The sequence below is a fragment of the Nannobrachium achirus genome (genome assembly GCF_963921795.1).
Source record: "Nannobrachium achirus genome assembly, chromosome: 20".
Lineage (NCBI taxonomy): Eukaryota > Metazoa > Chordata > Actinopteri > Myctophiformes > Myctophidae > Nannobrachium > Nannobrachium achirus.
Genome location: NC_137827.1, coordinates 10,108,009 through 10,132,785, shown reverse-complemented (window position 1 = coordinate 10,132,785; position 24,777 = coordinate 10,108,009). Strand labels below are relative to the sequence as shown.

At 42.8% G+C, this 24,777-nt stretch overlaps 1 protein-coding gene across 1 annotated transcript in view; it reads right to left on the bottom strand.

Moving 5' to 3' along the window:
* Positions 1-24,777, bottom strand: part of LOC308305612 (MAM domain-containing glycosylphosphatidylinositol anchor protein 2-like) — a gene marked incomplete at both ends in the record, with an annotated part of 123,447 nt that overhangs the window by 35,389 nt on the left and 63,281 nt on the right. Inside the window, 10 exons of the mRNA XM_080750432.1 lie at positions 4,021-4,213; positions 4,969-5,096; positions 7,549-7,674; positions 8,869-9,001; positions 10,851-10,942; positions 15,165-15,382; positions 16,002-16,110; positions 18,249-18,381; positions 21,689-21,888; positions 24,464-24,641. Of these exons, the coding sequence (XP_080606558.1) occupies positions 4,021-4,213; positions 4,969-5,096; positions 7,549-7,674; positions 8,869-9,001; positions 10,851-10,942; positions 15,165-15,382; positions 16,002-16,110; positions 18,249-18,381; positions 21,689-21,888; positions 24,464-24,641 (1,510 nt within the window). The remainder of the gene's footprint in view (positions 1-4,020; positions 4,214-4,968; positions 5,097-7,548; positions 7,675-8,868; positions 9,002-10,850; positions 10,943-15,164; positions 15,383-16,001; positions 16,111-18,248; positions 18,382-21,688; positions 21,889-24,463; positions 24,642-24,777) is intronic.

Genomic DNA, 24,777 nt, shown 5'->3' with positions numbered 1-24,777 from the left:
GGTTGAGAACCACTGCTCTAGCCAGTGAGACAGTCTCTGTTAGTGTGTGTGCGCGTGTGTGTGTGTGTGTGTGTGTGTGTGTGTGCTGTAGCTATGTGTGCATGCCTACTGTATAGTGATAGTCCAATAGCAATCAATAACACAGTGAGAGGAGTGTTGACAGGGTTTGTGTTTTGATGACTCAGATCTTCTTCAACACGAGGCATCAACGGCTGAAAGCTGCTCCTGCAGCAGAAAGGTGCGCGCCTCAATGGCAGGCAGTGGTGTAAAGTAACTAAGTACATTTACTACAAGTACTGTACTTAAGTGCAATTTTGAGGTATTTGTACTTTACTTGAGTATTTCCAATTTCCAATACTTTTATTTACTACAAGTACTGTACTTAAGTGCAATTTTGAGGTATTTGTACTTTACTTTAGTATTTCCAATTTCCAATACTTTTATTTCTACTCCACCACATCTCGGATCCAAATATGGTACTTATACTCCACGTCATTTATTTGAACGCTTTAGTTTGCAGATCACTTTGCAGATATAAATTATAATATCATAAAACGTACATAAACCACTTTAGCCCTATTAACGCACTTTAAGGGTTTGCTCCAATTTCATTGTTCTTAAACTTGTTTTATGTAACAATGACAATAAAGTTCATTCATTATACCGGGCCGATTTGAAAATAGACGATCTACAAGCTCACAATGATTTGCATCTTGACGCATTGTGAGCTTGTAGATCTGCTATTTTCAAAATGTTTTACTTTTACTATTGGTACGGTACTTTAAGTAGATTTTCATGCCAAAACATTTCTACTTTTACTCAAGTAAATTTTTAATTCCGAACTTTTGCACAGTAACACCAAAGTATGGTTGCCCGCAGATAAACTATTTTTGTGCGTGGCTGACTAAAAACGCAGAGAGCGCATTCTGTCCCGAAGCCTGTGACACACCTGTCACTCACTTCCAGGACCCTCCCTGTATCTGCCTTCGACTCACCCGATTGGACAGAGGGGGAAAACCGGCATCTACTTGGAGAATCTAACTGCTCCAGCATAAACGCAACTACAACTGGCATGAAACCACTCCATTCCCATTGAAATACATTGGCGGAATGGGGAATCCAAACAATTGCATATCCTGTAGGAGGGTCGTGGCTAGCTTGATTGACAAGCTCCCAACCAATAGCATTTATTGACCCACCCCCTGCGCTGTCTCAACCAATAGAATTCTGGTGTCATTTTCTTTTCAGGACAGAATGCACACGGGCCACAAGCATGTCAAATAGGCTTAATTTACCGTCTGTGGAGTGTATGGGCTTAACGTAGTCCATTCATTTTACGGCCCATGACCCCTACACTACAGAATTAATACAAGCGTGTCAAATTAAAATAGGCTATATGCATAATATGCCATATTACTGATGATACTAATTAAGGCTCCGTTTGATATATTGTAGAGTGGTTCTTTGATTTCAAGGACCCCCATAACTCAATACAAATGGAATCAACAAATGGAAGCTTCCATTTGTACACTCTCAGAGTTACACAACTGTATGGGGACATTTGGAACCCACACAAGGACACTTTGAGACCCACTGGTGTAGCAGAGTGTTTCCAGTGAGCCAACATGCACAATATCAGCACCGTGACTCTGTTTGACCAGAATGGAACAGAGCCTTCATTAGTATCATCGGTAACACCTGTGAAGGAAGTCGAAAGAGGCCCGGAAGTAGAAAGAAATGGCGTATATGCATATAGCAGGGGTTGACACTAAGGTCTCAGAGGCACTTGTCCGTCGGGCAAGTACAGGTCATTTTCTACTTGCCCAAAGGTCATGCCCACTTGCCCGAAAAGTAAATAGTCCATTTATAGAAAGTAAAATTTAACTGCCTTAAAAAATGTCATACCTACATATTTATCCAAATACCTACATAGTTATGAATGATTCAATATGACAATGGGTTCACACCTATTTTATATTTTTAAGTGTAGGAACAGTGTCAGTGACAGCACATTATAGGTAAAGAGTGCTCTTATTTTACATTCCACTGGCCAGACAGACAGAGCACGTTGCCCACGTTCAGGTGTTTAGACAGATATCTCGTACTGTGTCCATAGACTGTTGCCTGGTCGGGCAACCTGAAAGCAAACGCCACCTGCCCGAAAGTTTTATTTACCTGCCGGGGGCAGGTGGGCAACCCTTAGTGTCAATGCCTGATATAGCCTATTACAGTAGCTCACAGTGAAGAGTTTCAAAAGCCAACATCTAAAAATCTACAGAACGTCACAAAAGTACATCATAATAGTGCAACTATTGTCAGTGTGTGTGTGTGTGTGTGTGTGTGTGTGTGTGTGTGCGCGCGTGTGTGTGTGTGTGCGCGGCAAGGTTATTATAGTAAACTAAAACTAAGGAAAAAACGAAAACTAGAATGGAAAAACATTGTCGTTAACTGAAATAAAAATAAAAACTAAGCTTTTAAAAAAAACTAAAACTAACTGAAACGGTATTGTGTGTTTACAAAACTAACTAAAATAAACTAAAATTATAGAGAAAATCTCCTTAGTTTTCGTCTTTGTCAATTTATTTTGGATGGATGTACAATCTATTTTCATATATCCATCTTCCTCCTCCCTCTAATCCTATGCTCTAACCTCGCGTCACCAGGCTCTTCTCCCTATCTCCCTCTGTGCCAGTTTACCATGCCCCTCGGACACGCCAAAATACAGAACCTGGTATCATGGTGGTTTTGAAAGTTCATTTGGGATTACTTTGAATATGACTGTGTTTCAGATAAGAGTAAATGCCTTGGAGAAAATGATAATAACAAATCTAAAAGTCCATTTGAACAGCACGCATAAGAAGGCTAACCTAGCCTACCTTGACAAGGTAAAGGACACCGCCCCAGGGGAGCCAAAATACAGAACCTGGTATCATTTCGAAAGTTGAAAAAAAGCGTCCCATTTGGGATTACTTTGAATATGACTGTGTTTCAGATAAGAGTAAATGCCTTGTAGAAAATGATAATACGGCATGCGGTGCATTACTCAAGGGGAAAAATCCCACAAATCTAAAAGTCCATTTGAACAGCACGCATAAGAAGGCTAACCTAGCGTGCCTTGACAAGGTAAAGGACACCGCCCCAGGGGAGCCTCCCTCCCCCGAGACAGATGCCAATCCTCGGCCAGGCAGCAGAAGAAGAAACCCATGACCAAAACAGTCATATATTCTGTAATTTTGTTCCTTAGGCATGGAATGATAGTGAAAATAAATTATCGCCCTTTTTGCTAGGGACCCCCTGCAACCCCCTCAAGGACCCCTGTGGGTCCTCGGCTCGGAGCCCACTTTGAGAATCACTGGCTTGGTTATTAGAGTATATAAAAACCACCAGGTCAAAGAGAGAAGTTGTATGTCTCAACATTTCTGCCACTCTCCACAATATTATGTTTTGTTGATTTTTTATTAGACAATACTTTTTCCAAGAGATGTTTTAATCTCACCCCTGACAAATACCTCATATTACGTAAAAGACTAAAACTAACACTAAAACTAATCAAAACTAAACTAAAATTAAGCATTTTCAAAAAATAAAAACGAAACGAAACTAGCAACCCCACTTTAAAAACGAATTAAAACTAAACTGTAATGGAAAACAAAACCTCAAAACTAATAAAAATAAAAACTAATGAAAACATCCAAAACTATTATAACCTTACTGCGCGCGTGCATGTGCATGTGTGTGGGTGCTGTGCGTGGTGTGTGTGTGTGTGGGTGCTGTGCGTGCGTGCATGCTCTATGATTGGTTCATTCATGTTACTAGCTCTATGATTGGTTCATTCATGTTACTAGCTCTATGATTGGTTCATTCATGTTACTAGCTCTATGATTGGTTCATTCATGTTACTAGCTCTATGATTGGTTCATTCATGTTACTAGCTCTATGATTGGTTCATTCATGTTACTAGCTCTAGGATTGGTTCATTCATGTTACTAGCTCTATGATTGGTTCATTCATGTTACTCACACTGCACCACCAGCTCTATGACGGCCTCCCTGGGCTTGACGTTGAAGCCGTTGTATTGGCTGGTCTGACACCGGTAGGCCCCGCCCATCTCCCGGGACACGTTGACCAACCGCAGCACTCCGTCGTAGCTCTCCGTCTGGGCGGCCGCGCCCTCGGGCATCGCCACGGCGACGGGCACCGCAGGCCCCCCGGCCTGCCCAGAGGAGGAGGACGCCCCGCCCCCTGCCTCCTGGAAGTAGGGATGGGACGATGTGAAACATTTCATTTCACGATTATTGTGACCCAAGAAGTATATTATAAGTACGTTTTACCAATAAAGGACAACTTTGTTTTTTTACAACAAGGGTTCATATTTTAGATATTCATTAGAGAAAAGAAAAGATGAGTGTTAAACGTTTTTCATTTACTTCTTTCTATCGTGATTTTAATGATTTTGATTTGCATGCATACCCCCAGGTTGGGGGCATGCATTTAAGTGGCTAAATACCAGTATGTCTTTTTAGACACAATAAGCCCATTCCCAAGATGCACCACAGTCTTTCATGGGCAGATGTAACTTAGTAACACGTTGTAAATAGTAACAAAGAAATCACCGGCTTATTGTGTCTGAAAAGACATATTTAGCCACTTGTACGCATGCCCCCACCCACTGAAATCAAACTACTAAAATCACTAAAACAATAGAAATCAATAAATGAAAACATTTTAACACTTATCTTTTCTTTTCTCTAATTGCAATCTATAATATGAACCCTTGTTGTAAAAAAACAAAGTTGTCCTTTAAGTGTTAAAGGATACTGTATGCAGCTCGGCAAATAAAAGGTGAATTGATCCCAGTGCGTGACGGAGGACGATTCCACGATAAATTAAATCTCCACGATAAGATTATCATGAGTGTTTTGTTTTATCACAATAAACGATAATATGGATTATGGTCCCATCCCATACCTGGAGGAGGCGGGACCAGAGGACGGTGGGCTTGGGCTTCCCGGACACCAGACACTGCAGGTCCACGGTGTCTCCCTCCTGCACGATGAGGTGAGAACGACCACGAGGCACCGACAGCTCCGGGGGGACTGGAGAGAGAGAGAGAGAGAGAGAGAGAGAGAGAGAGAGAGAGAGAGAGAGAGAGAGAGAGAGAGAGAGAGAGAGAGAGAGAGAACTCAAGTCTCCATGGCGTGAGTAATCAATAGATAAAGGTCATTCATAGTCCAGGCGTTTCGGGCAGTATTTTGATCGGGCACTTTATGATAGAAGCATGAAATTTGGCACACAGATAGAACATGCCATATGGACATTTTTTGGCTATAGGGCCATCGCTGATTTGTCTTTGGAAACTTGTGGGAGCCAATCAAAGTTGGGCTCTCATATAGACTTTACTATACAGTAAAATAATACAAAAAATAAATATGCATGTGAGGGGTCAAACTAGGCTTTTTTTTCGGGTTTCTGAATCCAATGCAAGCAGCATTCGTTTTGCACGAAAAACATTCCTTGGGCTAAAAACAGCCCCCATAAAAGTTTTTTCAGAAAGGAATGTTTTTCGTGCAAAACAAATGCTTGCATTGGATTCAGAATCCCTAAAAAAACGCCTAGTTTGACCCCTCACATTCTACTTAAAGCATATTTATTTTTCTTATAATTTTACTGTATAGTGAAGTCTATGAGAGCCCAACTTTGATTGGCTCCCACAAGTTTTCAAAGACAAATCTGCGATGGCCCTATAGCCAAAAATGTTCCATATGGCATGTTCTAACTGTGTGCCAAATTTCATGCTTCTATCATAAAGTGCACGATTTTTGCCCGAAATGCTTGGACTATCCTTTAATGGGTTAATGCGAACAGTTATTGCCTACTCTCTTCTGGATGGAAGTGCTGTCACTGCTGTTTAAGAGCAGCTTAGGGACTGCATGTGTCTAAAGCATGCAGCTGCTTTGACCTTTCTCACGGTACTTAACGTATAGCACTGAGCTAACAGTAGCCTGCACCAGACCACATACTGTCGTTAAGACCAACAACAACACCACAGACGCTGATAGAAAGTGTCAATAGCGCTCGGGTCAATGGCGCTCAGGGTCGCGTCGACGAGGCTTAAGGTCAATAACACTTTGGAAGCTCAGTCAATGACGCTCTGATCAATGATGCATCTGGTTCACATTGAAGGTGATCAATGATGCATCTGGTTCACATTGAAGGTGATCAATGATGCATCTGGTTCACATTGAAGGTGGGAGGATTTGAAGCATCAAAGAGCCCCTATCCTCTCTCTTTTTTTTAGAAGCCTATTATTTTTTACCCTTATTTCCATTCTGACCCTCTTCACATGAAAAACACTTAAGACATAACAAACAATAACACAACAGTAGAGTAGAAAACAGCAAACAGATGATCTAGAATCTAGAGAATATCGATTCCAGTCAATTATTCAATTACAAACATACTGGATACGCACATGTACTTTACAGGTACTGGCTACAAATCCTGAAAAGAAGTTGGTCTCTGTATTTATTTTACATTCATATTTTCGTTACACACTACAAATAAGTGCGATTAACGATTTAATTGTGTTTTTGTCGTTGACAATTACATTTCTGTTTGGCTTGTAAGCTTTGAAGTTTGAAGTGGCAGATATGACACATAACCTAAATATACAAAGGAATATCACTCTCTGCAATACAAGTTGAACTCGTTGACACTCGGATGCCATCATAGTATATTAGAGGTGTGTATTTTCTGCCCCGTGCCAACGATTGAAAATAGAAGCGTGAGCTGTGAAAGATGCGTCAACGGGTTTTGACGTGGCCACTCCACGCCTCCGGTGTGGCTGCAGCCGGTACCAAAAAAAAACCAACAACGAGAGAGTGCCTGATGCGTTCCTCTATCCGTCAGCCCCTTAAGGGTCCTATTTTTGGGGGAGGGGAAACGGGTGTACCTGCCACACTGTGCCGTGCCGGAGTGAAGAGTTGAACCCAAGTGCAGGAGACTGGAGGCAGAAGTTCAACACGTTTGCATTTATTAAAGTCGTACCAGGGACGTGCTGGGCCCCTGATTCAGCCCGGTAAAAAGAGTTGTAGAGGCCATCATTGCGTGCTATAGAGGCGCACTAAATCCTTGTGATAGGATAATTATTTTCAAATTAAAAACTTTGAACCCTCGCATCCCTATTCTGAGGACAACTTTAGCCAAAAATGGCAGATCTACAAGCTCTCAACGCCTCGCAGCGCGAGGCGTTGTGAGCTTGTGGATCAGCTATTTTCAGCAAAGAGGTTTAGTGTAGAGGGTAAAAGGAGGAGACCAGGTACAGAGTGAAAGGATAAGTTTACTACGTATCGACAATTGAAGTGGCCAAATGTCTGAAAAAAAATGAACGCGAATCCAACGTAAGACTAATGTTGTTTGACAGTGCTGTCAAACTAGTCGATGAAAATCTGGATCTCTCTTTCTCAGTTAAGGGGTCCTTGGCCTGACAACGTTGAAGACCCCTGGTCTACAGTGTTCACACTAATAATAAGGAGATGAAAACCTTACCGGTGGTGGAGGAGATGTTGACGTCGATGCTGACCTCCGGGATGGCGCCGCTGCTCAGCGAGGCCACGCAGGTGTAGGTGCCGAAGTCGGTGAACTTCAGGTCGATGATGTCCAGGCTGGTGGAGCCTAGCGTAGAGGCTGAGGCAAGGGGATTACAGTTAACCACAACTTAACCAATGATGTCCAGGCTGGTGGAGCCCAGCGTAGAGGCTGAGGCAAGGGGATTACAGTTAACCACAACTTAACCAATGATGTCCAGGCTGGTGGAGCCCAGCGTAGAGGCTGAGGCAAGGGGATTACAGTTAACCACAACTTAACCAATGATGTCCAGGCTGGTGGAGCCCAGCGTAGAGGCTGAGGCAAGGGGATTAGAGTTAACCACAACTTAACCAATGATGTCCAGGCTGGTGGAGCCCAGCGTAGAGGCTGAGGTAAGGGGATTAGAGTTAACCACAACTTAACCAATGATGTCCAGGCTGGTGGAGCCCAGCGTAGAGGCTGAGGTAAGGGGATTAGAGTTAACCACAACTTAACCAATGATGTCCAGGCTGGTGGAGCCCAGCGTAGAGGCTGAGGCAAGGGGATTACAGTTAACCACAACTTAACCAATGATGTCCAGGCTGGTGGAGCCTAGCGTAGAGGCTGAGGCAAGGGGATTAGAGTTAACCACAACTTAACCAAATAATGAAAACTAAAATATAACAAAAACATTTTTGTCAACTGAACTAAATAAAACGATAACTAACTGAAACTGTATGGTGTGTTTACAAAACTAACTGAAATGAACTGAAATTATAGACTACCGGTAAATTATAGATGCTCTTCGTTTTAGTTTTTCTTGTTACCAACAGTATTTAACTGAATAAATATATTTGAAAACATATCTTTTTTTATTACACAATAGGCCTACTTGCTCAGACTTTTTACAATCATGCACCTGACAAATAACTCAAATAATGAAAAGATTACATAAAAATAAAACAAACTAACACTAAAACTAATTGCTACCGAAGGTCGCAGTTTAGTATGTGAAACGACACACGCTGACTCCGTCTGGACGTCTGGACGTGTACACTTTTTTACGGACTAAGGGTTTGCCGCTCTGACATCTTGCTCTGACTTCACTGTGATGTCATGGGGACGACTTAAAAACAAAACTAAAACTAAGCGTTGTCACAAAAATAAAAACTACTAAAATCTAGCAAACCCGCTCTGAAAACTAATTAAAACTAACTGAATTAGAACAACAACAACAACAACAACAACAAAATCTCAACTAACTAAACTACCGTATAATGAAACATCCCAAACTATTCTAACCATGGGTCGATGCAGCGTCGCTGGGCGGCAGCGGGTCGGGTGTGTGTGTGATGACCATGCGCTCCGAGCTGCGCAGCGCCCGCCCGTTCTTCAGCCAGGAGAAGCGCAGCTCCTCTGGGGGCGTGGCCTCCACCTGGCCCAGAGGCGGAGTTTCAGAAAGACACAGGGGGGGGGGGGGGGGGGGGGGCAAAAAATAAGTTACCATAGCCCACTGTTTCCCAGGTGCGTGATATCTAAATGTAACGGCAATCTGTCAAGTCCCGGAAAAGATGCGCTGTGATTGGCCAGGAGTCATTTGAGTGGCAGCCTCGCGAGGCCCCTCCCCTACGCGAGGCTTTTCCTCCCCTACTAATAACTCTATGACTAATACAGACAGTAGGGCTGTCACAATTATTACATAATCGTCTAATCGCCATTATTTGACATAATCGCAATTATTTTTTTATGTTGAAAAATGTTCATATTTTCAAACATTTTCAAAAATAGCGGAAATAGCAGATGCAACGCGTTGTGAGCTTGTAGATCGGCTATTTCCACTATCAATGTTCTTTTTCAAGTATAAAGTTGTCAAATATGTAAGTAATTTCTTTGTATATTTAGGTTATTGTATATTTAGGTTATGTGTCATATCTGCCATGTGCAACTTCAAAGCCTACAAGCCAAAAAGGAATGTAATTGTCAATGACAGAAACACAATTAAATCGTTAATCGCAATTATTTGAATGACAATTAATCCAATGCCATTCCCAGCACCTGCCTCCTTGGCTTAGTGGATTGGTCTCTAGGATTCCAATCCATGCGCCCCGGGTTCGTATCCCGGTCGTGCCTCTTTTTCTGGCTACACCCCACGGAGGTTAGGTTTAGGGTTAGGGGTAGAGTTGTGTTGTCTAAAAGATAACATTGTAGACATAGCGACAATGCGGCTCAAAGAGACTGTAATGCCTTGGACTGCTGCAGGCCAATCACACGCTGCCAGGGTGGGGCTTGCCAGATAGCCGTTATGAAAAAAGAATTATGCTTCCCAGGTGTCAGGAGCATGTGTGGGTCACGGACCAATTTCTATGAGTCACGACACGTGAAAATTCCATCTTCTTTTCCCCTATCCAAAAAAATCTATATACATTTTTTTAATATAAACTTTTTAGAATAATTTTATACATTTTAGTACAAAAAACAAACAAATCAAAGACATTCCGTGAATTATAAAGAACAAAAAAAAAGGTTAATATAGCCGATGTACAAGCTCGCAACACTGCACAAAGCGACACGTTGTGAGCTTGTAGATCTGCTATTTTCACTAGTTTGTTTGTGTCTCTCTTTTGGATCTACGAGTTCTCAATGCGACGTGTTGAGAGCTTGTAGAGCAACTAATTTCACTTGAAAATGTTTGCCTGAAACGACATTCCCAAAGTACGGATGCCATAAGTGGTTAGCCCATTTAGGCCTAGGATTATTGACTGTTTTAACTATTGAAAAATAGCAGATATACAAGCTCACAGCGCGCTGCAAGCTTGTAGATCTGCTATTTTTGAAAAATTTTGAAAATTAGAATTTTGACCCGATTCTATAAGTGTCTTTTGAATCCCTCTAAGATTTTTTTGAAAAACCTATGTTTCTATGTCAGCAATCTGGCCAGCCATCGTCAAAGAAAAGGTCCTTTTCACTTAACTGGAGCTCAGTTAGTTTGTTCTTGAGAGACTACTATGTCAGTGGTTCTCAAACCTTTTCATGTGAAGGACCCCCAAAATGATATTTATTTGGCCACGGACCCCCATCTCAAAATATCTAGTTCCAGGGACCCCCCAGAAGCAAAATGTGAGTTACAAACGTTCGCTTTGAAAATACATATATTCAAAGATTTGCACACATTTTCACGACTTTTTCAAAAATAGCAGATCTACAAGCTCGCAGTGCGGCACTCGGTGCCACGCTGCGAGCTTGTATATCTGCTGATATCTGATGACCCACATGACGCCCCCTACCTGGCAGCTGATCTTCACCTCGCGGCCGATCTGGATGTGGTCGTCGTTGTGGTAGGGGTCCGGCGTGATCCAGAAGCGAGCCTTGCGCAGGCCTGTGTAACAGGGTTCAGAGCAAGTGTTGATTTTGACAGCAATTGGATTTTGTTTTAGTCATAGTGTTTCTGATATTAGTCATAGTGTTTCTGATATTAGTCATAGTGTTCATATTTTAGTCATCTGAAAAGTTTAAGTTTTAGTCTAGTTTTAGCTGACTAAATGTACTGTTGATTTCGTCGACAAAAATGTATTTTGGCGGGCCTTGATGGTGTCGCAATGGCGGATTTTACACCATGCTGAAAATAGCCGATCTACAAGTTCGTAGGTCTGCAATTTCAGAGCGCAACCAAACATGAAATGACTTGTCTTTTAGTTCAACTGGATCTCTTCTTCACTAGTCCATCCCTAACATTTCAGACTAGTTCTTATTTGCCGACAAAATTGTCAACATAGTTAGTCTTTTAGTTTTAGTCATCATAGGGTATAAGGGTGTAAAAAAAAGGAAAAAGATGCCCTCTTATAGAGGGTATAAAAAAGAAAAGAAAAAAAAGATGCCCTCTTATAATGAGCATTAGGGAAGACCAATTATATGAAGAAAATGGGTGAAGTTCCCCTTTAATGTTTTATGAAAAGCACTTGAGATGTGCTACTGTCTGCTACATGAATAAATAAACTCACCTTGCCTCTGACCACTTCAAGTGTCAAATGCTAGTAATTCTTTTCATGTGAAGAAACCCCCGCGCAAAATAAATGTGCCAGGGAACCCCATAAGAATTTTGTGTGTTAAAGAAGTTATACAATTAAATATTCCACATTGTTTCCAAAATTTGAAGAATGCGTTGAGAATAGCTACAATCCACAAGCTCAAAGCGCGCCACATGGCGACTCGTTTAGAGCTTGCAGAGCCAGACTTATTTCTACAATTTACAATTTAGGCATATTAGCAGACTCTCTTCATACAGAGCGAGGCATTGTGTGCTTGTAGATCTGCTATTTTCACTAGTTTTGTGCGACAGGCTCTACTTTACTAAAAAAGAATCGTGCAAATTTGAAACTTGGAGATACAAAGTCACAGTGATCTTGTAGATCTGCTATTTTTGTCAAACGTTCCCCCCAGAATAGGGATGCTGGGTTTCAAGTGGTTACATTTCAAGTAGTGTGTATAAGGTTATTATCAATCTGTCCTACGTAGGGGTGGGCGATATAGAAAAATACAATATCACGATATTTTCCGAAGCTGTATCACGATATACGATTTTATCACGATTCTTTTTCATGTTGGTTTTCACGGTTATTTTTCAAGTTACTTGACAAAAACTAGACTCTCTGAGCTCCTTTTGGGCAGTGATGTCATTACGTGCGCATCCCGCATCAAAAACTCATTCAAGTCACCCAGGGACTCATTCATGTCATGGTCCTTGGGTCCCGGGGATGCGGCATCATTGGAGTCCATGTTAAAATAATTTACCGTGTCGCGGTAAAAGAAAAACATTTTAAAATTCCACAGACACCACCATTGTTCATGGGTGAAAGCATCCTACTTTACTCGACTTTAACACAAATAAAATCCACGTAGAAAGTCTTAAACAGGCGATAGAAACGTCAATGTTTTGATTCCACTGACGTCCGACGCCATTTTGCGTGCCCGAATTCATTAGGGGCACATGTTTTAGTAGTTTTAGTAGTAGTAGAAATAGGCAAACCTTTTTAAAATAGCCGATCTAAGCTCACAGCGCTCGAAAACATTGTATTGAGGACTCATAAAACTTTTCTGGGACCCATTTGAATGACCACCTGTGGGTCCCGGGACCCATTACATTGAAAACCTAGTAACATCACTGTTTGGGTGGTCTAAATTGAACTTTACAATTATGTAACTGACTGTATACAAATGAAACCAATTTGGTTTCATTTGTATACTGTCAGAGTTAAGAGGAGATCTTGACATTTTAAAGTTTGAGAACTACTGATTTAGACCAAAATGACCAAAACGAATCTCTATATTAACGATTAAACTACATTTTTTACAAGTCTCCTTCAATTGTATCACAATATATATGTTACCTCTGAAAAGGCATATCGTGGAGACATCAAATCGTCTCAATGATAATTATCACCATATCGCCCACCCCTAGTCCTACGATTGAAACGGATCAGCAGGGAGTGTTGGACGGGAGGAGTAGGACGAAAGCTCTACGTCCTCCCACTGGGGGCTCCTCACTGCAGCGACAACGCACAGCCGCGTGTGTGGGGAGGAAACCATTGGCGGGACGACCAAATTGGGAGAAAATAGGGCTAAAAAAAAGAAATGTGTTTCTGTAACTTGTTTCTTCTTTCCTTTTTCTCGCCGGGAAGTGGCCATTATTCTGACAGTCCAGTTCAATATAAACTCCGTTGTGTGACTTTCAGTGAGACGCTTTATACAAGTTACGTAAGCAACGCAGACTCATACATAAACATGAATCTCCGGAGCAGAAACTTAGCCTCAATTTTAATTGGCTGCCTGCGTGTGTGTGTGTGTGTGTGTGTGTGTGTGTGTGTTGGGGGGGGGGGGGGGGGGGGGGGGTATATGGATAGGAGGACGGGCGCTGGCCCAAAAACCAAAAGAGGAGCTGAGAATGAGAGCATTAGAGGAACTCAGGGACGTGCTGGCCATTGGGATAAGCGGGACAACTCCCGAACGGCCGGTTCATTTTGTTCCATTTTGGGGGCTGGGCGGCCAACAAAGTGAATCGTCACTGTCGGGCAGAAACCTTGTATCTCCAAATGTATAATTTTTTTCGCAAAGCAAAGCCCTGCTTCATCATACAAGGCCGTTGCACAAAAGTAGTGAAAACAGCTGATATACAGTACAAGAACACGCCTCGCACCGCAAGGCGTTTTGTGCTTGTAGATTGTCTGTTTTCACTAGTTTAAATCATATTTAAAATGATACATGATACAAAACAAACGGTTTTAGACATACAAGGTTTCCACCCGACAACGACGAAATATAACTCATGTACAGTAATTGGCTCACTGGCTTGTCACTTGTCATGATCTGAAATGGCAAATCTTTGAGCAGCAGCAGCGCTATAGAGAGAGAGATCTCTCTCTATAGCGCGCAATGAGGGCCTCTCCGAATCTTTTTCCCGGGCTGAATCAGGGGCCCAGCACGTCCCTGGAGGAACTTGCATCCATTCATCTTCTCTCCCCAGAATAGAAGGCATATTCCTGCTTCACACCTGCCTGCAGCTGTGTCTGTTTACAACACCCCCCTCCCCCACTCCCCCCCAAAGGTTGAAGTTTGCAAATGAGTTGAATCAGCAAAAAAAAAAAAAATCTGCATACTAGATTGTGAGTCGTTCTTTATTGTTTGTTATTTGTTTTGGGACACAAATTAAAACAGTGGTTCTCAACCAGAGTCCTGTATCCGTGTTTGATGGGTGAAAACGGGCGGAATATATACTATTATAAATTTGCGGGTGCGGGGACGGGCGGTATATTGTACTTTTACTCCACTACAATTATTTGAACATTTTAGTTACTTGATACTTTGTAGATTTGGACCTTTAAAGGTATATTCAGTGATTGTATTTCATTCAAATAAAAATATAATTGGTACATTTTCCATTCATTCTCCTCACTAGAATGTGTGCTGACCATATAAGGATCGTGTTCGAGCATAGCTAGATTCCGTTTTAAGAGGTGGCCAGCCAGTCCTCGACCAATCAGGGTAGAGTATGGCCGTAGTTATGTTATGATGTTTAGTTATGACAGTCAAAATAAAAGTTTTGAGAACCACAGTCGCTCTGAATTAAGAACGTCTGCTAAATGCCTAGATTGTAAACTACTGAACTCCACTGAATGCCACAGTCTTGTAGTAAATCAGTATCATACATATCCTGAAGCTGGAGACGTAGGCCTACCGATATTCAGTGATTGGGTCTAATGATCGAAACGAGAACATTATAATGGTGTAGAATATCTATAAAAAACTAAACATTTCCACGCTGTGACAAGTTGACCCCCGGCCACTTCCATTATCACTGAATACACCTCTAATATACATTAACCACTTCAGCCCTATATACATTTCGGCCATTTCAAAATAGCAGATCTACAAGCTTGTAGAAAGTGGTTAATAAATTACAGGTAATGATTGATCACAATAAAAAGGCTTATCTAAATTAGTTGAGTTGGACGTAATATGCATAAAAATAACTGAATGTAAGGTTCAACGTGAACACTACGGGGTGGCAACCCCTAATGACCCAAATGTCGCCCCCTGCTGCTGACCTCGTACGAGGACGGTGGCCGTCTTCCTGGCGGGGTTGCCCACGTTGTTGCTGGCCACGCAGCTGTAGGCGCCGCCCTGCTGGTGGGTGACGGCGGGCAGGGTGAGCGTGTAGGCTCCGCCCCCCTCCTTGGTGGGCGTGTCTCCTCTGTTTGCCACGACGCTCCTCTCCGGGAGCTCCTCCCCCTCCCCGCCGCCTCCTCCTCCTCCTCTCAGCCACCTCAGGGTAAAGGACGGGATGATAATCGTTATTATCGTTTATCGCGATAAAAAAAATCGTGGAGATTTTTAATTTATCGTGAAATTTTCCTCCGTCATGCGCTGGGATAAATTCACCTTTGATCCACTTAAACCCATTCAGAACGGGTACACACTAATTGTGGATCATTATTTTATGCTTTAACTACTGAAAAATAGCAGATATAAAAGCTCTGTGAGGTTGTAGACCTGCTATTTTAGAAAAATCATGAAATTTGAATTTTGTCCCGTGTCTTTTGAAGTGTTTTTTTTTTTTAAACCTATGTTTCTATGTTAGCAATCTGGCCAATAGCTAAAGCATTCAATAATTCTAGGCCTAATTAAACCCTCTACAATTGGTAGAACACACCTTATAATCATACACGCTACAGCCTTTTTTTTCTCACTCTACCAAATCTCTTTGCCGAAAAATAGCCGATCGACAATCTCACACCAGCTTGTAGATCTGCTATTTTTTTTTTGCAAACGTTCTGCCCCAGAATATGGATGCATGGTTTCAAGCGGTTGGTAATATCGCGATAATTATCGCAAATCGCGATTATAATCGTGACGTGACATTTTCGTACGGTCCCGTCCCCTACCTCAGGGTGGGCGGCGGCTCCCCTCCCGACCTCACGCACGGCAGGGTCACCGTCTGCCCCGGGTTCACCACCAGGGGGTCGTCTACCGCCAGCCTTATACTGGGAGACGCTGGGGGCGGGGGGGGGGGGGGGGGCAGAGAGAGAGAGACAAGCAATCAGGACTCACACACAGTGGCGTCAATTCAGAAAAAGATAAGGTATGGCAACATGACTGGTGTCTTGCATGCGCACCTTCGCGCGCGTGCAAGACACCAGTCATGTTGCCATATACCTTAGCAGCAGGCATGATACATTTATTTTAAGAAGTACATTCTATTTTTCCCCCATTTCTATGGTTTCTTGGGCTGGATATGGCAGCCTGGAAGTGCAGCTAAACTTGGCATGTTAGTAAACGCGAAACGTGCCACAATTAACAATAATGAATTGCACCTGTGCAGCTGACCTACGGAACCTGGGAATATATCATCTTGTCAAGATGAGGAGAATACAAGTGTGGAGAATATAATTATAATACCTTGTTAAAGTGACCATTTTGTTAAATTTGGCATTTATAGTTGCGACCGTCAGGTCGCACTTACTACCAAAACCTCCACCGGCTGTTTGTCTGTCCGTCCCTCCGTCACATGTCACACGTCACACTTTTGCCCTGCTCATATCTCCGCAACCGTTGCCCCGATCCATGCCAAATATTGCACACATACTCCTTGCCTGCCAAATCACAACCTCCACCCATCAATTCTCACATGGCCCTCTTCTAGCGCCACCATGAGGCCCATTCTTGAAAAACACATTTTTGGACACTGCTCCTAAAATGTTTGCCCTAAAATCACGCAAATCGGTACACAGTATGTCTACACTCATCTCATCAACATGGATATGTCCCATTTAGCGCCACCTTCAGGCCGATTTTTTAAAACACATTTTTGGACACTGCTCCTACAAATTTTGCCCTAAAATCACACAAATCGGTACACACTTGCTCTACACTGATGTCATCAACATGGATCTGTCCCATAAAGCGCCACCATCAGGCAGATTTTTTCAAACACATTTTTGGACACTGCTCCTACATATTTTGCCCTAAAATCACGCAAATCGGGACACAGTATGGCTACACTCATCTCATCAACATGCATCTGTCCCATATAGCGCCACCATCAGGCCGATTTTTACATACACATTTTTCCACACTTCTACACATTTTGGCCTAAAATCACGTTGCGACCTGACGGTCGCTTATCTCCCGATTAGGGAGTCTTACTGGTTATTTTACTATAAGTTAACAACATAATAACCAGCACAGATAGACAAAGAGACATTCATGGATTTATATTTAAAAGTAACTTTTATTTTCCCCCCTGGACCCAGGGTATGGCAGCTGCATACCCCTGCCATACCCAATTGACACCCCTGCTCACACACATTCAAATAGGTTCTTTCACGATGAGTCATTTTAGTCAGTAGTGAGTCAGTATTGACACAAAACCTTTTGGAGAAATTTTGGAGAAAGATTCCGAGATAAAGAAGCCGTTTTTCTGCAGAGCGTCAACAGAGATTATTCCCTTCCTGATGTGATGTCGTCAAAAGGATCACGGGTCCCAATGACCCAGCTCTAATATTATTTAATACCAGTAAAGGTGGTTGCACACTGCTGCGTTTTTCGGGCCGAATATCGGAGTGAATTTCGGAGCACGCAAATAAAAGAATCAAACTCACGTTATGTCAGTCACGTTTGCACTCTGCCGCCCGTTTCGCACACCACTCTGTCCCTTGCTCTCTCTATCTCTCTCTCTCTCCTTGCCCTGAAAAACGCATTTTGCAACGAAAAACGTGTGCAACCAGCTTAAGACTCCCTAATCTGGAGATAAGCGACCATCAGGTCGCATACACAAACTTTAGAAGGCAATCGTAGCCAGTCAGGAGGGAATATGGAAAATGGGACAGATCCATGTTGATGACATGACTATTTAGAGATACTGTGTACCGCTTCGCGTGATTTTAGGGTGGGGTCAAAGTGGGGTCCAGGGACTCTCTGGGTTCCTTTTGGGAGGTCTAAATTGACCCTTACAAGAATGTAACTCTGACAGTATACAAATGAAACCAAATGGACCCGTAATGCAGGTTTAAATGAATTCTGCAATGAATCTCTGTATTAACAATTCAACAGGATTTTTTTTTATAGGGCTCCCTCATTGTATCACAATATATACGCTATCTCTGAAAAGGAATACCATGGAGACGTTGTACCTGTTCTGTTGTTGAGGTTGAAGTGTGCGCTCTTGTCAGTGATTCCACAAACATTCCTGACAGAAGACACACAGGTGTAGTTGGCAAGGTCCTGAGGACGCAAGTTCTTTAACTTCAAGATCTTCGTCTCCCCCTGCAAGACCAACACACGCACGCACGCACACACACGCACGCACACGCGCACACACACACACACACACACACACACACACACACACACACACACACACACACACACACACAGACAGACAGAGTTTGGTCCCATTTATACGTCAAAGTGGAATTCACAAACTCGCCCAGAATTTAGAGAATTCACTCTTTGTCAAGTCCCACCCCATGTCGCTCTGTGTTACTAGGTGGGACAGTGGCCAGGGAAGAATATTTTTATAATGGAAGTGAATGGGGAAAAAAATATTTTTCATTATTGCTATTTAAAATACCAAAAGGAAAACATCTACGTGATATTAATAAAAAAGGAACAAAAAAGTACAGTAGTTACATTGCAAAACAGGGTTTTTTCCCCGAAAATACATGTTTTAATTAGTTTAATTCTCTGAAACAGGCAGAGGCCATAGAGAGAGAGAGAGCAGTGCATCTTGGGTACTTCGCACTGATCAGGAAGTTGTGGAACTATAGGCTCGACCTCAACATAAAATGTATTTAAATTGTAATTCTGCCCATTTAAAATATATGTACCCAATCAAATATCTTAGTTACATCGATATCGTTCATGTGAACTAGTTTGTTGAAGCTTATTCATTATAATGATTGAAATCGCTATGACCGCACCGCGCCGTACCGCATCGTGGCCGTACTGCGCATCACTGCACAATGCAGCAGTCTAGCAGGAGATCTCTATGCAAGGCTAGTAATCCATATAGCGATTTGTTTTATCATTTCAACAAATATTCACTGTGTATTCACTCCATGTTGTTCCAAAACGTTTCTAATTATCATGACAAAGCAAAAAATAAAATAAAAATAAATATCAATTTAAAACTACTCTCGCCATTAATATTAATGGTAGAATGTGGACTTTGTCCCTGCATAACTCCGCCCCCGGTAGCAAAAGAGAATAATTTTTCTGGTTGGCCGTGCAGGGACCAATCAGAAGGCTGACAAAAACTCTCACATAAGGCTCAGACAGTGATGTAAAGTAACTAAGTACATGTACTTAAGTACCATACTTAAGTACAATTTTGAGGTGTTTGTACTTTACTTTAGTATTTCCAATTTTCAATACTTTTACTTCTATTCCACTACATCTCAGAGGCAAATATTGTACTTTTACTCCACTACAAGTATATGACAACTTTAGTTACTTTGTAGGTTTTGATTATAATTACAAATCACTTCAGCCCCGTAGGCCTAGATACATTTTAGCCACTTGAAAATAACGGATCTTCAAGCGCACATTAATTGTGAGCTTGTAGATATGCTATTTTCAAACGGATTTTTATACATTTTATCCACGATTTTCCAACTCCCCATAGTGCATTGCGCAGACGCTGTACCGAGCTTCCGCAGCCGAGTGTGATTTACAAGCTCACAACAGGCTGCATCTGCGACGCGACGTGAGCTTGTATGTCTGCTGTTAAACCGGAAGTGTGGTCCAAATAATCTCCCGTCACCTCCAGCAAACTCCCGCGGAAAGAGGTGGACAACATAGACTGATGATAGTGCTGTCAAACAAGTCTAGGAATCTTTCTATGAAATCAGCACAATAGTGGGGGGGGGGGGGGGGGGGGTCCCTGCTTAATCTATATCTCAGCCAAGGGGTCCTTGGGCTCGTTGAAGACACCTGCCTTACTTCATACTACCGTGTCACACGGTTTTATGTGTTTAAGTTGAAGTAAAAAAAAAAAAAAAAATTTGTCGGTCAACAAGCTCCTCGCGTGAGCTATTTTCACTGGTTTGAGTCGCGGGGAGACGTCAAATTACTCAGCTAAAAAACACAGTGGATGAGAGTGGAGTGAGACTCGACCTCCCCACGACCCCCTGTACCCAGCATTATCTGCTGTGCAGGGAAGGAGCGAGAGACACAGAGGAACAGAGAGAGAGACAGTGAGAGAGACAGACAGACAGACAGACAGACAGACAGACAGACAGACAGACAGACAGACAGACAGACAGACAGACAGACAGACCGCAGGAGGGCTGATGGAGCAGGAGAGACAATTAGGGAGATAACACGGAAAGAGTGATGGAACAAAGGAGAGAGAGAGAGAGAGAGAGAGAGAGAGAGAGAAATTGGACTGACGGAGAGAAAGTAAAGTGGAAATTATGGAGGGATGGGGAGAGGAGTTTAAACTCCCCAGACATCTCACAAGTACAGTATTTGGTGTGTGTGTGTGTGTGTGTGTGTGTGTGTGTGTGTGTGTGTGTGTGTGTGTGTGTGTGTGTGTGTGTGTGTGTGTGTGTGTGTGTGTGCCATGCGTGTGCATGTACTGTGTGTGGTCACATGACCGTAGTCAGGATGTTGTTGTCTTCCACTCTGTATGGGCCAGTGTAGCATTTAGCTGTTGTTTGCCGATCATAATTTGGTCATTTTGCCACAGTTTGCCACAGTTTTAGCCTAAAAAAATACATCAGAGATAGTAAATGTAAATACAGACTGTAAATACAGTAAACGCGTCAAACGCGTCGTGGGCCTCCAGAGACATTAGAGAGTTTGACGAGAGTTTTGACGCGTTGACAAAAGTCGTGAAAATGTGTGCAAATCTTTCAATATATGTATTTTTAATGCGAACATTTGTAACTCAAATGTTGCTTCTGGGGGGTCCCTGGAGGCAAATATTTTGAGATGGGGGTCCGTGGCCAAATACATATCATTTTGGGGGTCCTTCACATGAAAAGGTTTGAGCACCACTGACATAGAAACATAGATTTTTCAGAAAACCTTAGAAGTCTTTGAAATTTTCAAAGACAGATAGTAGATCTACAAGCTAGCAGTGCCGAGCTGTGAGCTTGTATGTCTGCTATTTCTCAATAGTTAAAGGACAAAATAACGCATAATAATGCGTTCCCAGTATAAATGGGTTAAACCCCCTCCCCCTATGAATAACATTCATGGGGGGGCCCGCAGTGAATCCTTGCAGGATGGGGTGGCATAGCTCAGGGGTAGAGAAACCGTTATTAGAGCATGAAGGGTTCCCGAAGGGTTCCCTGTTCGAATCCGGGCTCCCCCTGAGTTAATGTCGAAGGGTCCTTGGGCAAGACTCTGAACCCCACATTGCTCCCGGTGAGCAGGTTGGTGCCTTGCATGGTTTCCTCCGCCACCGGTGTATGAATGTGTGCCTGAATGGGTGAATGTAATGCACAATCTCTGTAAAGCGCTTTGGATCAAAAGCGCTATATAAATGAACGATTTTCCTTTTTTTTTTTTTTCTTTTTTTTTCACCCTGGGCCCAGAATTTGGTGCGACGCCCCTTTGGGCGTACCTGGGTGAAGAAGGGCTCGTAGATCTCCACGCCCTTGTCGGCGCCCTGCGACAGGAAGTGGGCGTTCCTCCGCCAGGCGTAGCTGACGGGCGGGTTGGAGCTGGCCACGCAGCGCAGGAAGACGGTGCGCTCGAAGTAGAACTGCTCCCGCGTCTCCCCGCCCACACTCTGGTGCACCGTGATCACCGGGTCGTCCAGGTCTGACAGAGAGACACCGCAGAGACACACAGAGAGAGAGAGAGGGGGGGGGGAGGAAGGTCTTTATTAACCCATTTAGGCCTAGAATTATTGACTGCTTTAACCAGTGAAAAATAGCAGGTATACAAGCTCACAGCGCGGCACCGAGTGCCGCGCTGCGAGCTTGTAGATCTGCTATTTTTGAAAAGAAAGTCATGAAAATGTGTGCAAATCTTATTTTCAAAGTGAACGTTTGTAACTTTAATTTTGCTTCTGGGGGGTCCCTGGAACTAAATATTTTGAGATGCGGGTCCGTGGCCAAATAAATATCATTTTGGGGGTCCTTCACATGAAAAGGTTTGAGAACCACTGACATAGTAGTCTCTCAAGAACAGACTAACTGAGCTCCAGTTAAGTGAAAAGGACTCTTTCTTTGACGATGGCTGGCCAGATTGCTGACATAGAAACATAGGTTTTTCAACCAAAAAAAATCACACCCGTGTGAACTGAGCGGTGGTTTAACCACCAACCCACCAACCTTACCCACCAACCCCCCCCCCCCCCCCCCTTCCCCCCTGTGTGTGTGTGTGTGTGTGTGTGTGTGTGCGTGTGTGTGTGTGTGTGTGTGTGTGCCTGGCCTGGCCTGGCCTGAAAACAGCGCCCCTCCCTTAACATGTGTGGCAGGCTTGAGGCTACATACGGACGGACGCACCCACCCACATACATACACGTACGTCTACACACGCGGCCACGTATAGGAGCGGCGTGACCACCGCTCAAAAACCTTAGAAGGATTCAAAAGACACTTATAGAATCGGGTAAAAATTCTAATTTTCACGATTTTTCAAAAATAGCAGAAATACAAGCTCACAGTGCGGCACTCGGTGCCGCGCTGTGAGCTTGTATATCTCCTATTTTTCAATAGTTAAAGCATAAAATGATACACAATAATGTGTACCCGTTCTAAGGAGTAGTTCACCCCCCAAAATACTTTTTTTCTATTGATTACTCACGCCATGGACACTTGAGTTCAGTCATTTGTTTTTGTATTTGTCGCATTCCTAAGACAAACATTTGATTACAATAAATTTACCCCCATTGATTCCAGATGGGGACCCAAATGCATTTGGGTCTCCATCCTGAATCAATGAGGGTAAATTTATTGTCATCACATTTTTGTCTTGTGCGACAAAACACTACAAATAGTATTGAACTCAAGTCTCCATGGCGTGAGTAATCAATAGAAGGAAAAAAAAATAAGTATTTTTTATCTTACTACACTTCAGCGTACAACAATTCAGCAAAAAATACTACACGCACAAGTACTGTGCATGACATAAGATCCAAAAATAGCTAATTTTCAACATTACACGAAATCCCGAGAAAACAAACCGCAAACCGCAGAGACAGAGACAAAGACAGAGACGTACATGTTTTTTGCCAGGGACCCCCAGAAGCTGTATCAAAGAGATAGGTGTAGATGGGGACATATTCGCACTATTACTAAGTACAGTATATACTCAGTGTTGGGGAAGGTAAAGTTACATGTAACTGAGTTATGTAACTAAGTTACATTTTGCTGTAACTTGCTGGTAACTGAGTTACATTCATATTTCTGTAACTCGTCAGGTAACTGAGATACTTTTTGGGTCATTTTTGGCTCAAGTTACAAGTTAAAAGAAGTTACAAGCGAAGTTATAATTTTACATTTAAAGTTATACCATGTAACTTTTTTTATAAAACAAATCTTAAAATTGTCCTAACTGTTAAATCGCTAAAGTTTTAGAACCCCCACTCTGTTATTTTCAGCTTCTGAAGCCTTTTCTTTATATGTTTTCTATGAGTTGTGAGGGGGGGAGAATTTCACGGCAAAATGATGTCATCTCCCACATGATACACTACCGGCCAATCACAGCGCCGATCATACACCACCGGCCAATCTCTAAAGGAAGTAGCTTCCCTCAGCAACTGTGTTTACATTGGTGAAGTAATCTTGCTTGCTACTCCCTCAATTCTGGTCTAAAAACGGCTCTACGGAATCGTATCGGCAAGGCGGAGGTGCTCGCGACGACCGCGGTGGTCTGCGGACCCCCGTTCCGGTGGTCCGCGGCGACTCCGGCCGAAAAAAGCAATACCGCTACTGACCACTAGTTGAGCAGCTTCCACAGTACAGCTTTAAGTTTTGTTAAGATTGACGATCAAATGTCCTCAACAGATCATAATTTTCTTCTTTTTTTTTACTTTATATTAGGAACACAGATATTTACTAGAAAATGTAATCTCTGCTGGCATGTGACTTTTTTTGTAGGATATTATATTTTGTTTCATGTACACCAAATGTACATTCTCAATTTAACGCTGAAAAAAACTCAAGTTACTCAAGTTACTATTTCTATGTAACTTATAAGTTACATTTCTCCAGGGGTATAACTTAACTTGATCAAGTTAATGCCATGGTGAGTTACTTGTAACTGTACTGTACAAGTTACGCTTTCAAAGTAACTTCCCCAACACTGTATATACTGTAGGTGCTAGCAGGTTACATTAGCATTCTGAAACTAATCTGTGCCCGTGTGCGCGCACACGTGCGTGACTCACAGTAGACGTCGACCCGTATGGACTTGATGGCAGGGCTCCCCAGACCGTTGTCAGCCTTGCAGTAATAGCGCCCCCCCTGGTGACGCAGGATGTGAGCGATGCGCAGCGTGTCGTTGAAAACACTGGAGTCCTGGGCCCTGTTGGACACGCTGCTGCCCGACGTCTTGGTCCAACGGACCTGGAGGAAGGGAGTTAGGGCTATGGTTATGATTAGGAGTCATTAGCCTACCAGTAAGACCTGGAGGAAGGGAGTTAGGGCTATGGTTATGATTAGGAGTCATTAGCCTACCAGTAAGACTCCCTAATCGTCTTGG